At 41.0% G+C, this 23,717-nt stretch overlaps 3 protein-coding genes across 6 annotated transcripts in view; 2 read left to right on the plus strand and 1 right to left on the minus strand.

The window, feature by feature from the left end:
* Positions 1-565: 565 nt before the first annotated feature.
* On the plus strand, positions 566-7,139 carry LOC145463520 (alpha-protein kinase 2-like). Its single transcript, XM_081447281.1, has 4 exons — positions 566-3,944; positions 5,687-6,357; positions 6,539-6,587; positions 6,671-7,139. Exons 2-4 carry the CDS (start codon positions 6,258-6,260, stop codon positions 6,870-6,872), a joined length of 351 nt encoding a protein of 116 aa, XP_081303407.1. The 5' UTR covers positions 566-3,944; positions 5,687-6,257; the 3' UTR covers positions 6,873-7,139.
* A 3,207-nt stretch (positions 7,140-10,346) lies between these two features.
* LOC145460533 (uncharacterized) overlaps positions 10,347-23,717 on the plus strand; it is a 63,118-nt gene continuing 49,747 nt past the window's right edge. The window contains exons 1-2 of the mRNA XM_081445410.1: positions 10,347-10,718; positions 12,504-12,596. Coding sequence (XP_081301536.1) covers positions 10,347-10,718; positions 12,504-12,596 — 465 coding nt within the window. The remainder of the gene's footprint in view (positions 10,719-12,503; positions 12,597-23,717) is intronic.
* LOC145463436 (insulin gene enhancer protein ISL-1-like) overlaps positions 14,702-23,717 on the minus strand; it is a 54,101-nt gene continuing 45,085 nt past the window's right edge. For 3 of the 4 annotated variants that reach the window (XM_081447200.1, XM_081447208.1, XM_081447213.1), the window contains one exon: positions 14,702-22,951. In XM_081447200.1, coding sequence (XP_081303326.1) covers positions 22,886-22,951 — 66 coding nt within the window. In that variant the 3' untranslated portion in view covers positions 14,702-22,885. The remainder of the gene's footprint in view (positions 22,952-23,717) is intronic. The other variant, XM_081447192.1, reaches the window with a different exon arrangement.

Consider the following 23,717-nt stretch of genomic DNA (forward strand, 5'->3'; position numbering starts at 1 on the left):
CGCGCATTTTCTTTTGGCTATTTTCTAAATATACCTGTAAGAAATGTTGAAATTGTGAATTTGGGAAGTCTCAAGGGTAATGCGCGGCGTCCGTTATACTCAGGTGACCGCTACATACAGGGAAGCTTTATAGTTAATGTAAGGCATGATCTTCGGGAGCTTGTTCCGCTGCACTAAGAGTCTACGGGGGGAGGGGAGATGGGGGATACTGCTAGAAAAATTGGGTAGGGGTTTGCGGCCCGCCTGCCAACCCTTACCCTATTTATGACCATTATTATACATTGAACTCACTATCTCTTTTCTGATTGGCCGAAAGCGTACAGTGAATTTTCCAAATCAGCGCCTGTGATGTCATCTAGCTGCAGATTATACGACAATCATGTCAAGGACACTCAAGGTCACGAGTAATCATGTCATGTACGACCGCGGTGCATGATTTCTAAGAGTAATCATGTCAAGTTCGCGCGCTTTGTGTTGCTTGCCGTCAGTGAAGAAGCAAAAAAAATGACTCACTTTTTTTTCATTCAATGTATAAATAAAATAATTATTAGATTCGGTTTTGTGATTTCCAGAATAATCAAGGTCTCGGTAAGGGTTATCAACTGATAACCCCTTCCTCGACGTTGATTATTCTGGATATCACAAGAACCCTCATCCAATAATTGTTTTAAAATTTGCGATTTCCCCTACCCTATTTATGACCTGACCAAAAACTCGATACCCTATTTACGGCCATTGCGGCTGGCATAGTGGCATAGAGCTTTTGCTGATGGTCTTGTCGATAATGATGAAAAAGTAGCTTCTTCTTAAAAAAAACACACTTAATTCAAGACCAGAGTGCAAAACCACACCCTATTTCTGACCAAAATGGCCAAAATCGATAGCCTATTTATGACTAAAACGGCTGAAAAACCATACTCTTTGGGGCCGCACATACCCATATAAGGAAGCACCTCCTCCGCCCGCCCCCCCTCCCCCTCCCCCGGGAGTGTACTAACAGTTTTGACTGTAATCTTGTGTGCAGCTACGGTCTCCCGACGCAGCTACGTTCATCAGAGAACTCATTCTTAAAACGGGAGCTCACCATCATCCTTGTTGGTTTCACTTCTCTCTCCTCGGTACTGAGAGACGCAAAGCGGCTCCCAAAGGAATCATAGAGGGAAAAGCCGACAGAAAGCAACGGGTGAAAGGATTTGTTTGTTTGTTTGTCTTTTAGTTCTTTTCATTTGGTTATATCTTTTTGTCTATTTGTTTGTTTGTCTCTTTAATTGTTTGTCTGTCTGTTTGTTTGTTTGTTTGTTTGTTTGTGCGAAACAGAGAAAGCGCTTTATCGCATGGCCTTTCTTCCCCTCGCGTTTTCTTTTGCGTTACGCTGTATTGACAAAGGAAAAGAGCAGTTTCTAACCGCGTGAGACTTTCCTATTTTATAATATATGCGAACCCGAGGTTCGGTTTGCCAAAAACTGGACCCAGTCCTGAAAGTATCACCCAACGAACGCGACATTCAATGCGCTGAATTTCTTTGCAGTGAACCCAGGACGCCATTATATGAACACCGGAGATGAAACCCTCGGGGAGAGGGGCAAAGACCGAGATTCGTCGCCTGCGCATGTGGCAGACGTTAAACGGTGGCGGGGCAGGCAAAGCGCCTTCTTCCTCGCGTTTTTTGCCTCCCTGTCCCTACCCCGTTTACGCCTGCAACGCAAGGTAAGGTTTGAATGTGCGCTGGCCATCCACATTTTCACAATTTGTTACTTATTAATTTTTGCATATATTACTCATTGCGACATTTGGCCCATGTGATATCGGGTGACATCGAAATCTTTGGGACAGAAAATTGCCATTCTTTGCCAAAGTCTTATTTTATTTCTTATTGTACATGTGTAATATCTTATGTACTGTTGATAACAAGCTGGAGTTGTTTTGCTGAGCTTTAGGCATGGTATATTTATAAATCATGGCGACAGTGACTAAGTGTGACCCTTCGGCCAGAGTTCGGGAAAAGAACGGGCCGAAGACTAGGTTAGTTTGGCAGCGTATGTTTTGAATGATAAATGAACCGCCAAATTTAAATTATTGCATAACTTTGCTTCATTGTTACATGTATTTGGCGAGGGTTTGCAGCGATGGTGGCATGGCAGAATGACTTCAAATGTTTTTTGTTTTTATTCTTTTCGTTTCCTTCGCTTAGTGCGTGACGGTAACTGCAGCGGGAGATCATTTTCAGGGGGACAATAGTGAATGCAAACGAGAAACTCAGATCAGTCGACAGAATTTTCCTTCGTTTACCGTGTGAGATCAGCAAGTGAGTAAAATTATTAATATTTAATTATATTTTGGAGCAGTCTATTTCCGAAATTGAATAATATAAGGATAACACAGAAACCTAATGTCTTGCCTTGAGGGCGATGTATTTAATTTCCTGATGATATGCATCCCTCTTTGCATAGGAGATCTGTAGATCCTGTGTGAAGTGTGTTGAGGCGCGCGAGTGGGGGGGAGGGGGGGAGGGACTGCAGCGGCCGTTTGAAGTGTAGTCAGTAAGGAGGGGGACATCGGGGGGTTCTAAACATCGCAACACCGCAAAAAGAAAACTAACGAACACCACATCACCGCAAGAAAAGTCAACGAAACACCGTCACCGCAACACGTATTTTTTGCGCTGTGATTCGTTCATCTACACTTTAAATAATACTTTTATAACTCAACAATTTTCCACAAAATAAACACATTGTTTCTGTCCTCGCTCCTCCACGTGTCTACCGAACACTGAGCTCCGGGTGGCAGAGGTCGAGTTACTTGTCAAGTTACGTATAAATGAAAACAACTTCGGATTGGCAGCCGAAGGATATTGAAGATTGAGTAGAAAGTGATGGTCTTTACTTTTTAAAAAATTATTTACCTCAATGGTACGTGTTTGTCATAAATTAGCATCGATTAACGAAGTTTACATGCTAAATTTAGGTCAAATTTAGGTTTGAGAAAGGTAGATCAAAAAATCCCAGCACCGCAAACAATTTCACTTCACCGAACACCGCAGACTGAAAAACACAAACATCGCACACCGTAGGGTTTGAGATCACCGCAACACCGCAAGCTGAGATTTTATTCACCGCGTCACCGCATTAAAAGAATATCAACACCGCAACACCGCAAATCCCCATGTCCCCCTCAGTAGGAGGGGGTTTGGAGAAAGGAATGCCGCCAAGGGGTTTGATACGTTGCCCCTGCGAAAGCAATTTTAAAAGAAAACCTCAGAAGAACTTCGTGAGTAGGATAACACCCTTTATTCCGGGATCGAGTCTAGGACAAAGGACTGCGTGGAATAACAGGACGGTAACAATTCTAACTCTTCCTTGTTTAGGACAGGTTCAGAAGAGGCCAAAACTATTGGATCAGTCTCTCTGTTTGCTCTAAAATCAAGAACACGGAAAGAAAAATTACGATATTCGAGGGGCGTGCAGGAAAGGCGCGAGCAGCAGCATCATGCTTCGCGTGTTGCGTTACTCGCCCCTGGATTATAGTGTTCGTTCTCTTAGTTCTTGTCTTCCCCCTTGATTTTAGACATTTTAGGGCAAAACCCATATTCTGCCAGTTGGTATGTCCCCGTATAATGCTTCCCCACTCTTACCCGAGATATATATGCAAATTTTCTGTACTGTCTAACTAATTTCGTTTCTCATTAACTTTATTGAGTTCAGTCAACCCAGTGCGTGGTGAGAATTGTCCCGGTTGTTGTAAACTGAACTGTAAAGCATTCAAGTGGTACGAAAGCGAATGAGAGGAATAGTAGCATATAGATTCGTGTGATTAGAAAGCTCATCGACCATCGAAGCTAATTAGATGCAGCTTGTCCTGTTTTACAGTATCGAGTTAGTAAAGCTGCTTGTGGTAACAGAAGGCTGGCGAGAAATTCGAAGACATGCCAGGACAAAATTACAAAGGTAAGTCAAGTTCAAACTCCTTAGCGTCATGTAGATATTTAGTCATCGTTTGGGTTTAGGCGTAGTGCCTGTAAAACGATATTGTTTTCTCTAACAGTGATTGGTTTATGTCTAGACTCAGAAGCATATCACCTTCTGCTAGACTGTATAGCTTCTTCCGGTTGTCATGTCGCTCTATTCCCTTTCGAGTCGTTGTTTTTTATAAATCTTCCCATTTATGTTGTTCTCCGGAAATCTCAGTAGCAAATGTACAATGCTTAAAGAAAGGAAAATCGGAGCGATAAACGGTCGCCTCTCGGTTACAATCCTATGCATCGTCCGGGGCCAGTCAATACCCAGTATGAGCGACTCTCTTATGGCAATCCGTGGGGGCTGTCTGCAATGAACCAGCATCCCAAATGTGGGGGTAGGGGGTGACGGGGGAATCCCCCTTGGTGGTAAGCGTACGGAAATCGCTGGACTCGATTGTCAACTAGGTTTCGAATAAGTGGTGATTTTTCACCGTCTGATCGACATATGGCTGGTTTTTTCAAACTCCCGCTCACTTTAAATGATAGATAGAATACTTCCTAAAGATTCAAATATCATCAATGCCGTTAAAACAGGCGAGATATCAGTGAACTTAACAGCCCCTACGGCTGTGCGTACAGGTCTCTGCTTATATCAACAAATTACAGTCTTGGACGCGGTTTAATTAATTTCGATTGATCTACCATCCAAAGTGAATTCAACAGTTGGGTTTATTTCACGCATTTTCTCAGTTTGAGTAAGAATCGTTTCAGTTCAGAGCCACCTTAAATTTTCGAAAATTTAAGGTGGCTCTGAACCTCACCTACAGAATGTTTTTAAACTATTCCAAAAATTACATCTTATCACGCTTATGAAAGTGTTGATAATTTGAAAAAAATTTCACCGTACCGTTTTTGAATTAAAACGGCCCTAAAGCTGTATCTAAGGGTGTTTTTAGCAGGTCATGCTGTTGCTATGGTAACCTATTGTGTTACGAAAATGATAACAACGTGTTCACCAATGGTTGGGCAGTTTTTTGATACATGATTGTAGCATCAAGTGATAAAGAGTGGTTATAACGACCCATCAAAATCTAAGTGCTCCCGAAGTGCTGGAAACTGTTTCGAGCCACCTTAACATATTTTATTTTTTGCTAAGTTGTTGTCCATGTGAACTAGATCGAATGATGTCTATTTCGTATCCGGGGGGGTATTCCGAGCAAAATTGGGTAGGGGTGTGCGGCCCGTTTCCCAAAATCGCGATTTTCAATACTCTATTTATGACCTGACCCAAAATCTATATCCTGTTTCAGACCTGTCTTATACTTAGTTCCCTAGTTCAGACCGATGTTAAAGGCATTATGAAGGGCCTTTGTTGGTCGGTCTTATCGATAGTGGTATAAAAGTAGCTTCTTCTAAAAAAAAAAAATGCCTTATTCAAGACTAGAGTGCAAAAATCAGACCCTATTAATGATCAAAATGTCCAAAACCGATACCCTATCTTGACCAAAACGGCTGAAAAACGATCATATCCCTATTATCTGACGGGCCCGTTTCTCTGGAGTACCCAGTGTCTAAACACAACACTATTTTGCGCCAATGCCCTAGCCTGATACGACCCGTGAAAGCCTTACAAATAGCGGGGAGCATAGTTGCGGTTGGAATGGATTAGTCTGTTTCGTAAAATGGGAATCACTGGCGATGTTGAAACTCATGTATTCCTTTTTCTTTTAGTGGGAAAGATTTTTCGCTACACCATCAAACGCGTTACAGGGTTTGGCGAATTTTCAAGGTATAAGCTTAAATGCGTTTTAAAGAGTTGTTTGTTACGAACACACTGTGCTCTCCATCCGACCGATTTTGGCTAATTTCTCCTGGCAATTTTATAATTACTTCGTGTTGCAAAAAAGTACTTTTTTCAAATGATACCTGAAACTGGCTGGGCAACTAAATGTACATTGTTAAGGCGCATAATGACTTCAGTGAGGGTATGGTTCCAGATAATTGAGCGAGTGAATCTGTGATTTATTTACTTCACTACTGCTCCTCGCCATTAAGTCAAAATACAATAACATACCGTAGACACGTGAACGAAAACGTAGAAAAGTTGAAGTCAGGGATAGAAATCAGCGCTAGCAAAAGCATATACACATAACTATATTGTTTTTTCCTTTATTGTCATTTTTGCACTTGTTTTGCTTTGTTATTTTCCCGATAGAGTAATTTCATCCTTTCTGGTCTAACGGAAAGGAACTACCGAGTTCTTCACCGTTGAGCCACAAATAGCTAAAAGGAATCTATCGCAATGGGTCGACGCACTTGCGAAGTTGGCCAAAAAAGTCTGGCGTTTCTCCACCGGTCTAAGACCTTTACCAGGGGAAAGTTTCTTATCTGCGACCTACAAGGTGAGGGACACAACTTTGATCAGTGAATGCAATCGATCTTTGTCATTAGCTATTTTTTGTTTGTTTGTTTGTGTTTTAATTTCGTTTTTCAGGTACAGTCATTCTGTTATTAACGTTACCTTTACTTGGAACCCATTTTAGAGTAAACGACACTTTTACATGTTGGATCCACGCTTCTTAGGGACAGACGATGCGCTCAAAGACCTCCGAGTGGCGTCCTTGGACACGGGGTAAGTTCACGGCATTTATCGTTGCATGAGGGTTAAATAATTTGGAAATTCACATAACTTCATTCAAAATTATGTCTTCACAGGTTGTTTGGTGTTGGAAACCTGGACGGAGACGTATTCAAAACTTTTCAGGTTTCGCACAATTGCAATCTCTATTGCAAACTCCTGACTATCGACCGCAAGGAAGATAGATTCCACTCTTTGGATTATTCTTTGAATTACCTGGTCAAAGGTTGCTCCCGAGAAAGGGCAGATTGTTATTATTTGGATTATTTTAAACAATGAAATTGAATGTTCTCTAACTAACATGTAAATTATCGTATATCAGTTATATCCTTAGAGAACTAAATAGCTTGCGTAGCTTGGTGGTTTAAGCAATTTGAGCGCGCGTTCCTGGCGGCGTCGCTGCTCTTTTTCGCGGCTTCGCAGCTATACGCGCGCGCTCAAATTTAAACCGCCAAGCTACGCAGGCTAACAACTAAAAGGACTCATTATCACTTTTGCTCTTTTTAGACTTCTTTTTTGTTTCATTTAAAAGTACCTTTTTATTTCTTTCCAGTTATTTGTCACGACCAGGAAATTGCTGTGCAGCGGAAAATGAGCATCACAGCTGAAGACTTGGTGGTTAATTCATATGCTGGTAAGAATGTTAACACTCTTTTTATGTATAATCTAAACTAAGTGACTTTACGTGCTTACGTTTACACGTACTCGGCTATGAAAACGTTTGTCTGCATAAACGATCGTAATTTCCCCCGCGCTACATCCGCAAAAATCCTCGCAGCATGTACGCGCTGGATGTGCCGCACGCGATGGCGCAATTTGTTCTAAAAATACCAAAATTGTCCCATATCATAGGGACAGCCCTAATACTTGAAATTTCGTTAAAGATGTATAAATGGAAAACCAACATTTCTAACTATCCAAAACTTTCTGGGCGCGTGCTTTGCCGGAGGATCGACTTTTGGCTCTGAATCTCTCTACCTCAGGTTTTGAAAAACGCCTGACAATCAAACCCTAGTCTGTACAAAGACCTTCTATTTTGTCTTGAGTTGGTCGAGATCGAAAGCTTAGCAAAACATTAAACCGGCGCGTGGGACATGAACAAGCCAAAACGCAAGGGGTGGGGCTGAGAAGAGACAAAAACATGTTTTCGTCCGCTTTTCCGTGGCTCTCGCGCTCTACGAAAAAACCACACATTGCAAACCCAAGCTTTGCATCGCTTCTGGAAAAGCAACTACGCGTGCAAGTATTATGCAAAAATTCCTCCTGCTTTTGCAAATTACGTAATTAGGTAGGTTAGACGCGCGCGCAGTTATAATTAGTCAGTGACATCATACTTGCCATGCGCGCGTGTACGCTAACTGACACAAGACGCAACAATTCAGTAACTGTCGCAAAGACGAGAAGGTTGTTTACAGCTAACCAAGGAGAATTTTGACATTATTATCAGCTGTTGAGTTCCTGAGAAAAGTGATCATGGAATCTCCCCGGGAGAAAAGACCAGTACAGTCAGCTGTGTTTACCATACAAGATGGAAAAAATGCTGCCGCAAGATTGCAACGGCAAATCAACGATCTTGAAGAACGACTTAAGAAATACTTCCAACGTTTAGATGAACTAGAAAAGTTCTGCGAGAGAACACAAAACAAATTTGAAGATACCCAAAGACGAATAAGAGAAGAATACGAGTTGATTGAGAAAGAACACGCCAAGAGAAAAATTGATCGTACTGCGACTCGCAAACGGATAAACGAAAAGATTGAGAGAAGGAACGAGAAGGCAGCGCAGTCCACGGACGAAAACGACCAAGATGTGCCAGGAAATGTTTTAAAACAAACAGTAACAGCTTCTGCGGAACTTAAAGACATTAACAGTTTTGAAGTACGGTGAAGTGTATTGTTAGATATGTAAGAATAGGTTTCTGTCTGTTAGTTATGATGAAAACTTTGTTAATCTCGGTAGTCCGTAAGACCTATAAAGGAAGCAAATTAGAAGAACAGGAATAAATTTTTGTACAACTAGCGTGAAATACGTGTTGAAACCTGCTGAATACAAAATACCTTTGCAAACAGCTGAATTCACCTTAGAAGACTCGGTGAACGAGAAAACTGCGCGATCATTAGAATTGCTGCAAAGCATAATCAAAGGACCCTATGAGACCACGACTAGTAGGTCAACTTACTGCAATTTGTTAAATTTGTATTTTTATTTTGTTTTATTGTTTTCAGAAGGGCTTGTTGGAATGAAAAAAATAGCAAAAAATGGAAAAAATACTGACGTGACAATAGTTCAGTGAAAAGCGCAAACGAACAAAAAAATATTCTCCAATCTCAGCAAAAAGCGCTTCAGATCAATCACGCACATGAAAAATTTCTCGTGTCAGCTGGCGAGTGAACTTTGTTGCTGCTGTTTAGTCTTCCTCTCACCTTTCTTGCCGTTTATGTTTGCAACTTTTCATTGCTTGGCGAAAGACAACAATTGTTATCTGTATGGTCGGTTGTGTTCCCACCGGAGACTCACAGAGAAAACATCAAACCATGGGTTTCACCGGAAGTAATTACAAGTGAATGGTAGGTGCTTAAAGTTAGGCCAAAAGGCACATGAGCCATGCAGAGCTTATCCCGGTTTCTATATAGCATGAAGCGACTAGTAATATTTCTACTCTCCCCCCCCCCCGGATGGGTTGTTGGGGTCCATCTTATGGCTACCTCCCAGCATTAAATTTACCGGTACCCATTTATACACCTGGGTGGAGAGAGGCATTGTGAGAGTAACGTATCTTGCCTGAAAACACAACGTGATAACTCCAGCCAGTGCTCGAACCCAGACCATCCCATTCAGAGTCCAGAGCCCTAATCATAAGGTTACCACCCCTCCAAAGGTGCGTTCTTTGAAATGAATAATTAGTTTTACAAAAGATTTTGTTCTCGAATTCTTGCTCTTGTTGTTGTCAAGTTGATCAAATAAAATGGGAAACTTCCAGTCTAGAGTTGGACGTTGACTTCGCCTTCACGTGTAGTGCCGACGTTATTTGTTCACGTTATTTCATCGTCCACGGATAACGCTCCTTACGGTTCTGTTCCGGAATTTTTTATCTTGGTGTTGTAAATGTAAAATGTAAATGCAAATTTAATATCAAACACAGGGAGTGCTTGCGCAATCACCCGAGTCAGAGGCTTATGATAAACTGCTTGACAATAATTAGGATCGAACTGGAATTTGGAAATGTTGGTTTTTTGAGGAGAGGGGAAAACCGGAGTACCCGGAGAAGAACATCTCGGAGCAAGGAAGAGAACCAACAACAAACTCAACCCTCATATGACGCCGGGTCCGGGAATCGAACCCGGGACACATTGGTGGTCCCTGCAACTAGTCCCGTGAAGAGTTTGCGTGAAAGGACTGGTCGCAGGGACTTGTCCCACGAACAGTTCACACGAAGCGTTTTAAGGAACAAGTCTCAAGGACTTGTCCAAAAAATTCCAAGTGGTTTGAATTCATGGGACTAGATTTTGAAGAAAAAATGGTCAGTTAACACGATGCATGGGACTTGGTCCCCGTGACTTGTGGCAGGGACTAGTCGCCTCGTGTGTGAGGACCTTAACGCTGCTATACCTTCCTACAAGCGCGCGCTTCCAGACAAGACGTAATTCAATTGTTACGTATTAACAATGGCTATTACAAAGACGAGATAATTGAGTTAGGTTGTAACCAAGCGAGCGCAGTTTTGAAATGACAAAATAAATGTTGAGTATTAGTATGGAAACTGCTCTGGAGAAAAGACCAGTGCAATCAGCTGAATTTTCCAATCAAGAGAGGAAGAACGACATCACAAGATGGCATCGACAGATTTGTCTACTCACATATACACTTGAAAAACACTTTCTCGGTGTAGACGAAGCCGACAAGTTGTGCCAACGAGCGCAAGAAGAACTGCAAACCTTGGGGCTGAAAATGAGAGAGAAGTACGAAATTATAGAACAGAATGCAGCGAGAAAACTCGAGCTTATTTCAGCTCTTATTGAAGTGAAGAAAAAACTTAAAATGGAACTGGAGAATGCTGCAAGAGCGCTGGAAGAAATGATTTCTGACGAGGCACAAAACGCGTTAAGATATGAAGGAAGTGCCTTGGTTTGTCGCTGTATCAAGACTGGTTGCGCTGTAGTGTTTAACACTATAGCCGTTTATGCGCTTTTTAGAATAATACAGTTTTTTTTCTAACTACAGATGGACTTGGGGATTATCCTCTAATAGGAACTGAGTACTGTTCTACTTTACTCTTGGGTTCGCATTTTAGTCTAATTGTTGTGTGAGGCTAAAAAGCTTAGCAATCTTGATTTAAATATAGCAAGCAAATTCGCAAACGTGGAAATAATATTTCTTCTCATCAGCAACATAACCTTGCGAATACATTTTACTGGTTTCTCGATGACTATGTTGTAGTTGCTTTCCATATTGCCTGTATGACAGTTAGATAACAGGTACAAAACTGTACCCTTTACTGTACTGACAAATGGTGCACTAGTGTGTCTTGTACCGCTCTTACAAGTCTAACAGTATAACATTCTCGGGAGAGACTGTCATATAAAAACGTGTTCAACCTCATGAGCTCCACAGTGGGAGCTTTTGCTGTACGGTATTGAGCCGAAGAAAACAGGACGGGAGAGATTTGAAAAGTAAGCAATTGTCGGTGAGCCCATCTTTTCTTTTAATAGATCACTTACTTTACTCAGAAAAAAAAAAAATCTCTTTTGTTGAATTGAGTCAAGAGATTATGATCCTTCATTTTCTCTTGATTGAGTACGTTTTCCTCATATCTAAATTCCACTTGTGTAACTTCTTTTCAGTTATTATTGAATGTTCTAAGCTAAAATCATCTTAGAATAACGAAAACGTCTAAAAACGCATGGTCTTCAATGCGCCTTATTTCGAAAACAAACACGTTGACACCCCATTTTTTTGCCTTTTTGGTAAAAGTTGATCCTTACCTTACCGCATGGTAAATCTGTACGCGTGAACATTTTGAGCGCGAAATTCCTTAACCTCCCTTGCCTTTAAATTATTATAAGAATTGTGCCATTGCATACCCTATACCACCAGAGTATATTATACGTACTTTAACTACAGTCGAACCTCTCCATACGGACACCCGGTCTCTCATACCTACAGTTTCCTATGTACCGACAAAATTCAGATACATTTCCTATAAAAATAACCCTCTGTTAAAGCAGACAACGGACACTAAATCTCGGCCCTAGGAAGCAAATTCATACAAATTTAACCTTTTTATTACGGACACTCCGGGACCAGGTACCATTTCCTGCAGGCGGTTACGCAAACTTTGAAACTAATTGATACCAATACCAGAACATGTCAAAATGTTAGTTTTCAAAACTTACATTTACAAATGCAAATAAATTAATACTCTAAGCTGTCAGTGAAGACTTAAAAGTGACGTCATCATAGTGATCTCTCCAATACGGACGCCTGTCTAATACGGACACTTCGCTCTGTCCCTTCGGTGTCCGTATCAGAGAAGTTCGACTGTATAACTATGACACGTTTCCAACGCTATATGAATACTATAATCTTACCTTTGAAAAATAATTTGTATAAGATAACATATCTTTTCTCGATTACTGCTTAGTGAAACATTCTGGCATTCTGATTGGTCGGAAATCAGACGTGCGCGTTATCATCACTCTTCAAGGCGTGGCTGCTAAGCCAAGCCACATTTGCTGTGATGGCAAGTAAACACGTGGGCAGGATTTTTGGTGAAATTTTCGTTTTTCCTGAAGATCATTACTTCACGTCCGGCACCTTTGAAGCATTTGGAATGTAGGAAAGCGAGATGCAACAGTCTTGGACTGCAATCTTTCCAAGAAATGGCTCTGAAGGCGATTACAGATGTCGTAAACAGTGGTTTCGTGTGGAACCATTGAACTGTGCTGTGTCAGATTGAAGGCTGCGGACGAAATTGTGCATGAAATCACCAAGGATGGAACAAAGGTAACTCTTGATTTCATTGTTTTAACAGAAAGTGTTTTAAATTTAGTTGTTACTTGTGCTCTTAACGGTGTCTTCTGAAGACGTATATTGAAACATGCGAAACGTCAAGTAAAATGATATAAGCGTAATATTTTTCCAACATTGCGTTTCATCGTGATGTTCATCACCGCAGTTTCCGTGTGATTTCTTTTTAAGCTACGATCGCCCAAGAAAAAGAGTATCGTACAGTATATGGTTTTACGATTCATGCATTTCACGGCCTTAAATCAGTTTCTGAATTTATACGCAATTATTGAAACTTGTGCAGCGCTGTATATAAAGGTTGCATTCAGGCGAGCGCTAGCGTGTGTTGTTTTCCAAATTACTCCATGATTTAGCTTGATATTTTATAGCCCTTTATATTCACCTGCTTACTTAAACAATTAGTTGGATGCATGCAAAAGTTGGGAAAGTTTTGAGTGGATACAAACTCGCTGCTCACCGATATTACAATAACACAAGGGTGCTCACTGGTCAACCTCGTTCCCAGGGTCTCTCATCTTACCGCCCCCTTGAGCGAGCAAAGAGAGACCCTGGTTGGGTCTGGTCACGTGTCTCCCAGAGTCTGGGAGATGACAATTAAATTATTGAAGGGATTGGCGGCCTAGTAGGAATTTTGTCTATACTTAGCCCACGGGAGTGCGGGATATGTTATCACCAAGGTAAACCAAGAACGATATGTTCAGCGGCAATGTCTGGCAGTAATATTCTGCAAACGCTGAGGAAAACTTATCCATCGTCTAATAGCGGAAATCCAAGTCACAGTAAGATGAGAGACCCTGGGAACGAGGTTGCTCACTGGTGTGACAATAAACATGAGGGTGCTCACTGGTGTGACAATAAGGACAAGGGTGTTCACTGGTGTGACAATAAGCACAAGGGTGTTCACTGGTGTGACAATAAGCACAAGGGTGCTCACTGGTGTGACAATAAACACAAGGGTGCTCACTGGTGTGACAATAAGCACAAGGGTGCTCACTGGTGTGACAGTAAGCACAAGGGTGCTCACTGATGTGACAATAAGCACAGGGGTGCTCACTGATGTGACAATAAGCACAAGGGTGCTCACTGATGTGACAATAAGCACAAGGGTGCTCACTGGTGTGACAATAAGCACAAGGGTGCTCACTGATGTGACAATAAGCACAGGGGTGTTCACTGGTGTGACAATAAGCACAAGGGTGCTCACTGGTGTGACAATAAACACAAGGGTGCTCACTGGTGTGACAATAAACACAAGGGTGCTCACTGGTGTGACAGTAAGCACAAGGGTGCTCACTGATGTGACAATAAGCACAGGGGTGCTCACTGATGTGACAATAAGCACAAGGGTGTTCACTGATGTGACAATAAGCACAAGGGTGCTCACTGGTGTGACAATAAACACAAGGGTGCTCACTGGTGTGACAATAAGCACAAGGGTGCTCACTGATGTGACAATAAACACAAGGGTGCTCACTGGTGTGACAATAAGCACAAGGGTGCTCACTGGTGTGACAATAAACACAAGGGTGCTCACTGGTGTGACAATAAGCACAAGGGTGCTCACTGATGTGACAATAAACACAAGGGTGCTCACTGGTGTGACAATAAGCACAAGGGTGTTCACTGGTGTGACAATAAGCACAAGGGTGCTCACTGGTGTGACAATAAACACAAGGGTGCTCACTGGTGTGACAATAAACACAAGGGTGCTCACTGGTGTGACAATAAGCACAAGGGTGCTCACTGGTGTGACAATAAGCACAAGGGTGTTCACTGGTGTGACAATAAGCACAAGGGTGTTCACTGGTGTGACAATAAGCACAAGGGTGTTCACTGGTGTGACAAGCACAAGGGTGCTCACTGATGTGACAATAAGCACAAGGGTGTTCACTGGTGTGACAATAAGCACAAGGTTGCTCACTGGTGTGACAATAAACACAAGGGTGTTCACTGGTGTGACAATGAGCACAAGGGTACTCACTGGTGTGACAATAAGCACAAGGGTGCTCACGGATGTGATGATAAGAACAATGGTGCTCACTGGTGTGACAGTAAGCACAAGGGTGCTCACTGGTGTGACAATAAACACAAGGGTGCTCACTGGTGTGACAGTAAGCACAAGGGTGCTCACTGGTGTGACAATGAGCACAAGGGTGTTCACTGGTGTGACAATAAGCACAAGGGTGTTCACTGGTGTGACAATAAGCACAAGGGTGTTCACTGGTTGACAATAAACACAAGGGTGTTCACTGGTTGACAATAAGCACAAGGGTGCTCACTGGTGTGACAATAAGCACAAGGGTGCTCACTGGTGTGACAATAAACACAAGAGTGTTCACTGGTTGACAATAAGGACAAGGGTGTTCACTGGTGTGACAATAAGCACAAGGGTGCTCACTGGTGTGACAATAAGCACAAGGGTGTTCACTGGTTGACAGTAAGGACAAGGGTGCTCACTGATGTGACAATAAGCACAAGGGTGTTCACTGGTGTGACAATAAACACAAGGGTGTTCACTGGTGTGACAATAAGCGCAAAGGTGCTCACTGGTGTGACAATGAGCACAAGGGTGCTCACTGGTGTGACAATAAGTACAATGGTGCTCACTGGTGTAACAAGCATAAGCACGAGTGTTCTCGCTGTTGTAATAGCCATAAGCACAAGGGTGCTTGTTTGTGTGAATACATGCCCAAACCTAAGGTGCTCACTGGCTTGATAGGCATAAATAAAAGGGTGCTCGCTAGTGTATTGGGCCTAAGCACAAGGGTTCTAACTAGGTTTTACAAAAATGCTCAAGGGTGCTCACTGGTTTGATAGGCGTGATGGGATAAGTGAAAGAATATTTACTCGTGATAAACACAAGCACAATGCTTTTAATTTGTTTCCTAGTGATAGGCATAAGTACGAGGTCCCATACGTGGTATCGCACTAACTGCAATTCAATACTTGCCAGCCGTATTGGCTAAACAATGTGGAACATGCATTTGCCTCCTGAAGATGCAAATTTGATCTCGAGTAAGTTGGATGAATATGCGTGCAAGTCGCTGGCCTGGTAAAATAAGCTACAAATTGAAACAAGTTGGAAACTTACTTCTACCGACAACTCTGCAACACATTTTGTTGCTTATAACTACCGCAGTGAATAGAGATGGTAAAACAAATTGTGATTTCGCCCCATTCACTCCGTGAGGCAGACCGACTCGAATGTATTTTAATTACTATGGTCCTATCAACTTGTTAGTCTCTGGACGTAACCCAAGAGTATGACCATGCAACTGAAATCTTTTGGGAAGTATTTTTAAGTGTGTTGATTGTTGTTGTTCTTATTTACTGCGACTCTAACAGTGGCAGTCAATTGAGACAAGGTAAATAAGGCGTAAATGCTAGACTTATTAAGTAATTTTGATTACTGAGGTCCTATCAGTCTTTGGATGAAACCCAAGAGTTTGACCACTCAATTGAAAGCTTTTGCATGGAGAATATTTTTAAGAGTGCTGATTGTTTTTTTTTTTTAACATTTTAAAAACCCCGACTCCAACAGTGGCAGTCGACTGAGACAAGGTAAATAAGGGATAAATACTAAACTCGTAAAGCTCAGTCCCGCCCATAAAACTTGAAGTCCTTCGACTAAGAAAAACTGGTTGGTGCACCATTTAATGGTATAGAGCTTCAGTTTGAGCGTGGAAATCGACATGCAGGAAGTGTTTCTCGGTGGGTTAACCTAACTTATTTTGATTCGTTACTCAGCAAACACATATAATAGTAGGCTATAAACAGCTTCAGACAGATTTATTAGCAGTCGCGGAAACAGTCAGGAAAACAGAGATAAATGGTTTTAAGATAATTAGCTACACATATATACAATAAAGTAAAAATAGAAACTGCATTTATATATATATATCATACGTTACCACAACAGAAAACCACATAACAAATTTAGACTTCGCTTTTCTGCATCTTTACTTGAACCAAGGTACAACTGATAGAAAGTATGTTTGAGTGGTTACAAATTCGTCCCCATTTTTTCCTATCTACTCTCGCCCCAACTTAACTGTTCGTGACTAAGACCACAGTTTCTTTCATACAGACAGACTTATGGACTGCTGTAGGGTTAAATTCGTGTTCATTGCCGTATTTATTTTGGCAAATAACCGACTGGGCTCAAACACGTGGGCGAATTATCCGTATTAGAAGGACTGATTGTTTTCTGTGAAGATAATAAATGACCAATGTCCTTTAGCCAATTAGAACACACAAAACGTGTTGTTGTTCCGAATTTATAACATCTACATGGAAATATCCCTAAGTTCTGGACGGAAATAAAATTGTTCCATTTTTTAGCATTGAAATGTCCATCGTTCCCTATGTGAACTTCGAAAGATTTCCACATTTTACTGCGAATTAGAACAATCCTGCAAATGCAACTGTTTTTTTTTTTTTTAAATGATATATATATACGCACTCTGAACTTACCCAACAGATTATACTTTTATATCCTTCTTATAAGGTGAGACATCCGTCACTCAGAATTGCAATTTCTAGACAAGATTCGTGGGTGGCGTAGGTATGTTTTGTCGTATATAACAGATTGGAAAAAAAAAAAGACAAAAATATTTTCGGTGCCAAATATCTTTAAGCCGTTCGCTCTTTCACTTGAACAGATGCGAGCTGCTACATTTTTTGCGCAAACTTGTCCAGTTTTTGTGGTTTCCGGAACTCGTGTTTTAAGAGTTTTGTTTAGTAACCGTGCTTCCAAAAAACTTTATCTCTAATCCCCGGAACGCTGATCACTCAACCTCGCCCTGCCAAAAAAGTTGTTTGGTAGGTCTCAGTTTTCTCTTGTCAGATCAATATACTGTTAATCTGCAACTGGCAGGGTATGTTTAAAAATAGTCTTTATTGAAGATCGTGACAACCTCCTGTGTTTTCTCGATGATAGCACTGTATTTTATCTAGATTATCTTTTTTGTTCCTAATCGAAATGTAAATACATGCAGTGACCTTGTAAAGATCTTTTAGTCATGTCAACGGATTTAGCCTTATCATGACGAATGCCCAGACCGCAAAGACGTGTACAACAAGTGGGATATGAATTCCTTTTCGTCCTAGCCTGCAACCGTCCCACGACTACGTTGTTAAAATATTTACAGTGCTGCAAACCTTTTGAATTAGCATAGACAGTGACGAAATTCACGTGGGAAAAAACCTCGTGCAAGGCGGCGAAGAATGCCAAAAATTGCGTTTGTTTGCACTTCGCATTCCTGAAAAGTCTATGATGTTGCTTTATTGCACAATGTGCCTGACGCAAGAAACTGCCGCGTGCCCGTTAAGCAAGTGTGTTGGGCAAACAATTGGCAAAGAATGGATCAAAAAAATCTTTAGACGGGGTCACGAGGGGTTAACTCGCTGCCACGAGGTTTGAGCGCGGACTGCTTTACATCTTCGAGGAGTTTACATAGGGAATCACGCCAACCCCTTGGCCTGTATTTTCAGAAGGACTTTTTCCCACGCAAAACAATGGCACACTTTTGCAAACAGCCGAGCGATCGGAAACGCGACACTGTATGAAACAATGCAGTCCTTAGCCTTGTTATTTCAGTAAACATCTATTGGGTCAAGGCGTCCAAATTCGACTTAAGGAATGTTTTTGCAAACCCTGCCCACGGCAGCCTAACAATTCCAAGGATACCTTCGCCGACAAAACGAGGACAATGGCGGGAAATGTTCTAGCAAACAGAACAACCGCATCGGCGATGCGAAATTAGCTGCCGACAAAGCCAAAACACGCCGCGTCTGGAGCTTAGCTATCGAGATTCTTTGTTTAGATAAGGTTGCTCGAGACCTGTGCCTTGTGTCCCATCGCGGGGTTTATCGAGATCGATATCAAACGAATATCAGTTGACAGGATTGTGAATGCACATAAAGCAGACGCTTCTCTCCGCATGGACGCTTTAAGAAAGATTATTTCTTGTCGCGCTTGGAAGCCGGAAAAGGCTATTTGTCGCTTAGGCCGGGGTGCTAAAAGGATAGCGTGTAAGCATCTTAAATCATTTAGCGAGTAAATGCCATTCATCGACTGAGTCTTGTTATCAGAATATAGCGATCTTGACGCGTCGGTCAATTGAATCTACATGACATGATAGCATGGTTATCAATTTCACTGTTGAGTGAAACAGGCTGAAAGTTACAAGCCATATTTGCTCAGCGGCGCGCTCTCTGTAGAAATAGAGCACGGCTCGCCCAGAGAAATAAGCGAATAAGATTAATTTTCTGTAACCTTTATGGGATTCTGTGAACCGCCGACACTGGGCAGATTAAAGAGGGGGATTTCGTAAGCCTCATCAGTGTCATCGCAGTGTTTTTGTGCCTCTCTTCGCGGTCATTTTTATTAATTCGAGTTGCGTATCATCTGCTGGTATAATTCTTTCAGTTCAACTCCCTTACCAAGGAAATAGGCTGACTGCAACTTAGTTTCTCAGTGACATGCAATACATTTGCAAATTTATCTCAGAAGCCCTTGAATCAACATTCCGCCCGGTTTGAATATAACTTTCTAGCAACCCTTTGAAGTGCATGGCGACAGAAATGAGCCATAATCTATTCCCTGCCATAAAACCATCAATAAAAAGTAATAATGAGTTAAGTAGCTAGAAAGACCTACTACAGTTTAAACAGTAATTTTTTAACAAAACAACATTAGCTGACTTGGAGGCACGACATAGGTTATAACCCCCAATATTAGCTACCGAGCAAAACTGAAATACTTTAAGTCGTAGTACAGACGACGAAATTTGATCATTGTTTTGAACCACGACATCATGTTTTCCTTCTTTGGTTCTGAGTATTGTTTCAAGGCAGTGAAACTGAGAAACTGAAATTAGAAAATGATAATAATCAAAACATTATATAAAATAATACATGTTATTAATGTTCTCTGCATTAGGTGGTAACTCTTTCTTTGTTTTGGAGTTTTATTGGTTTGATTTGAGATCGGCAAGACTTAGAAGGCTGTTTTCAAGCTGGAAACGAAACAGTTCTTAGTAAGTTGAATGCATTTAATGTGTTTCAGTTCGGATATAAAAAATACGATCAATCGAGTGAAAGTTGTTGATGAATCTTTTAGAACAGTTTTAGTTAGTTACACAGTAAAGCCTGTATAAAACCGGACACTGGTGAAATGATACTTACTGTCAGCTATTGGACATAATTTTCCGGAGTTTGAGCCGCAAGTGTTGACCACCAGATTGTTGTGGTAATGATACATCGAAACGTGAAGCATGACCTTTCAGGAATGGAACTTGTTGACGACTGCAATTTTGTGCTATTGTTCAGTCAAGCCCAACAATTATGTCGAATGAAAAGCAGAACCCGATTTAGTAGCTTTTATTTAGCTTTATGTGTCAAAAAGACGAGCTTTTTAAACCGTTCTGCAATCGAAGTTGTGGTGTGTAGCATGTTCTGGGCCACAATAAAACAGGAAATGGTTGGTGTACTGAAGTTTACAATCAGGTGGAAATTCAAATCATTCGACTTTCTAATGAGTGTCGAAGTTGTATGCCTCAGGGTAACTTTGTCTACAATAAAAGTGGTTAATGACTGTACCCGCCTTACCCTTCGAAAGTGAGTTGAATCTCAAGTACTCAAGTTAAAATTATATTGTAGTTTTGATTTTGCCATGAAAATATTTCTTGCCCAAAAGCGCGGCGACCACGAAATTCTTCAGTTGAACTAAAAGTGAACGTTTTCAGTCTACAAGGGACACTGAATTGTAAATACAGCGTGGTAGAATAAATGCTGATATCTCTTTTGGCATTACGGTGCAATTATGCGGACAACGTCGGTTCAAAAGTTTATCGCTTTGTGCACGCGACGGTAATTTTCGACCTCTGAAAAGAACTTCAACTTTTTCCTGTCGTCTAACAATCAAAAACTATTCCTAATACCTCTCCTTTTAGCTTTCAATGAAAGTATTTTGAGAAATTCTGCAAATCGTGTAGTAACCATGCTAGTGCAATGTTCTTATGGTGTTATGTTCATCCTGGTTCATTGTGTTGACGCAATTTAGAATTGTTACCATATGGGACCATATGTTCCAAAATGTGAGACAAGTGTACTTTTCTGGCATTGTCGGTACTTCTCAGTCAAGTTTTTGAAGCATTTGAAGGCCGAATGACAGTCCCTATTATGTGAATTTAGCTAAAAACTCTTGCGTGTCGTTTCGAGGGAACGCAGTTTATCGCATGCAAGAATTTGCTATTTATACTCACATAGTCTGCGCAAGAAGTGCTATTAATTTTAACTTTCACAAAATGTCAGGGCTTCGCAAAGCAAATATAAGAAAGTTTATGCAAAAGGCTGTATTTCGTAGTTGGCGGCGAAGTTATAACTCTAACCAAATCTTCAATTCAACGGGCATATCGTAAATTAAGGCTTAGAACTAATTTTCCTGCCGTTATAAAAAAATTACGAGATCAAGCCTACATAAAGTGGCCTAAAAGATGTAATTTTCTTTGAGAAGTATCCATTAGTCTTATAATTTGTCTATAAAATGAAAAGAAATTGTGGTAAAGCTGACGAAAGAATAAATTGGAGATAAATTTATAATCAGATCTCCCAGACCCAACTTGATGACTAAAGAGATACAGTAGTTATGTAAACATTGTGTAGTTCTCTGGAAGAATTTTTACATGCCAAATTTTATCTTCACTCGGAATCGTGGATCTTACGCTGTTGTTTGCCATGATCCGATTCAAAACACGGCACAAAATGAATCTAAAAGAAGCAATTATTAATTTACATAGACTGTAGAAGGTCATCTGTTTAGTTGAACCTTGTCTACATATCAAGCACGCAAGACAGTCACCTCACGCAAGCTTTTCCCGCACGTGAAACACAGGATTCGTGGCTAACTTGTGGGCACACATTGCTAAACCACGCGTCAAATCTCGCATAATTGCAAAAACAGGAAGCCTATTCCTAAGAAACGTCCAATTTCAGCCAGTTTAGAATCACATGTACCTCACAATAGCTGTCACAAGCCATATCCAAAATAATAACTCACAACAAAAAAAACCTATCTAAAAATTCCATTCTTTCGTCCTTCTCGCCCGAGGCTACAAGGGCGAATCGCACGAAACTGTAGCAGGAGCAGGTGCGATTTAAATAAGTGTCACAATATCCTTAAGGAAGATAGTTTGACTTTTAAAACGATTTTAGTCCGCGAGCAATTTGATAAACATCGAATTTTAACCGTTTTACCCCGCCTTTTCTATTCAAAGTGATGAGCGACGGCGATGTATACCTTTATACATGTATTCATCACTCCCATTTCGTGGCCAATTTATCTGATTATCTGCAGTATCTAGAAAGGAAGGAAAGAGAAAGGGGGATTGACACGATGAAGCAGAAGGCAAAATAAGGCGGGGTTTGAAATGTCAAACTTGCAAAGTACCACCTGACATTTTCTGTTCTTCTGGCACCAAGGTGTCTGGAAAGAAATTTTGCTTTAAACAATTGTGAACATCTGAACGCTTTTTACTTTAATTGCTACAACTTTAAGAACATTGATGAACGTAAATTGTCAGTACAGTACCCTTTGGTCTTTCAATGTACGCTTTGGACTTCCTCGAATGGTTAAGCTCTTGAAACAGTTTAGGGCAATTCCATCAGCTTTTTTTCCTTTACTTTCTTGCGCGCACAATACAAAACCCTTTATTGACTGGCCGCCAAAAGAAACGCAGTTGCCTTAGTTTCTTTTAAAAGGTTTTGAAACGCTTTATGAGCCAAAGATAGGCATCCCTACTGTAACACGCGCAAGAACAGCATTGCTAATGGAAATCGGAGAGACCAACAGAGCACGTCACAAACACACACAGACACACTTAAAACAAAATGTCTTCAAGTAATGACTCTGTCTCAATGCTTTTTAACATCGCAAGAAAAGAAATTCCAAAGTCTGGCGCTCGTGGAAGGTGGAGGACAAAAACTGACTACAGCGACACACTCCAAAAACACCGTTGTACACTTTTTTATTGAGAGGTTTTCTCTCAACACGTAAACAATATCCCATAAAATATATACATTGCCAAAACAAGAGTACAATGTGATGTCCCTTGCAATAATTGTCATGAACTTTACACTTTACAGAATGTTCGATGCTTGCGATAGAAGAAATAAATTAAGATTTCCGGAAGACGAGCGCAATAGCTATAAGTCCAACTCTCTTAAGTCTCTGTTTAAAAGTCGTCTTGCAATCGGTGGAGGATTTAATTTGCTCCAATACCTTCATGCGGTCGCGATACCATATGGGGCGCCTGCTCCGAGAACTGCACCTAACAGCAGAGATAGAAAGAAAGAGAATTACAATTATTTAGGAGAAACAACATTCACGCAGTTTTATCTCTACAACGGGAACAAACAAATCATGAATTCTTCAAATGATACATGTACCATCGAGTCTAACACTAAAGTTATGGCCGAGCCCATTTATTGAGACTTTAGTTTTAGGTTAGCCACTGTAACCCTCCTGGTCTCAATCGGTGTGTCACCGTTTTAAGCCAGAAATACGACAGAACTTGTCTTTCAACGTTTTGTTTTACGGTTGTTTCCACGTAGCAACACACGTTGCGTCGATTTTTGTGTAGAAAAATGCTACCATTGCAAAGTGCAGAAGCTTACGCATGTGTTCTTTGTTTTCGCTAAATGAACTCTTTTACCGCACGCTGCGAAGTAGATGTTTATCGCGATTAACTCAACAAATATCCCGCTGTTAGGAAAAAGGTCAAAAAAACGTCTTTGTTATTGATTAAATGTTTAAGCTTTAGAGGTACCGACCGCCAGCTTTCCCAAATTTATGAGCACAAAGACTTGGATTTGACAAACGAATCAATAGCGAGAAATTTGACGGGAAAAAAAGGACCTCTCCGCTGTTGAAAGATGTCGAGGAAAACTGAGAAATACCGAAAGCAAGAAGGAAATAGGGAAGACGAATAAGTGTGTTAACTAGCTGAAATTCCAGTAACATGCAGATAAAACAATGTACTACAGTCAAGTTTTATCGCCGCATTTTTAAAGGTGTTCATAAGGCTTATAAATAAC

Source organism: Orbicella franksi, chromosome 1, assembly GCF_964199315.1.
Source record: "Orbicella franksi chromosome 1, jaOrbFran1.1, whole genome shotgun sequence".
NCBI classification, from domain to species: Eukaryota; Metazoa; Cnidaria; class Anthozoa; order Scleractinia; family Merulinidae; genus Orbicella; species Orbicella franksi.

Excerpts from the sequence above, each read along its gene's own strand:
- LOC145463520 (XM_081447281.1), top strand. The coding sequence starts at position 6,258 with ATGGGTCGACGCACTTGCGAAGTTGGCCAAAAAAGTCTGGCGTTTCTC. Across the intron at positions 6,358-6,538 it reads TCTTATCTGCGACCTACAAG|GGACAGACGATGCGCTCAAA; the intron begins GTGAGGGACACA and ends CACGCTTCTTAG. Across the intron at positions 6,588-6,670 it reads GTGGCGTCCTTGGACACGGG|GTTGTTTGGTGTTGGAAACC; the intron begins GTAAGTTCACGG and ends ATGTCTTCACAG.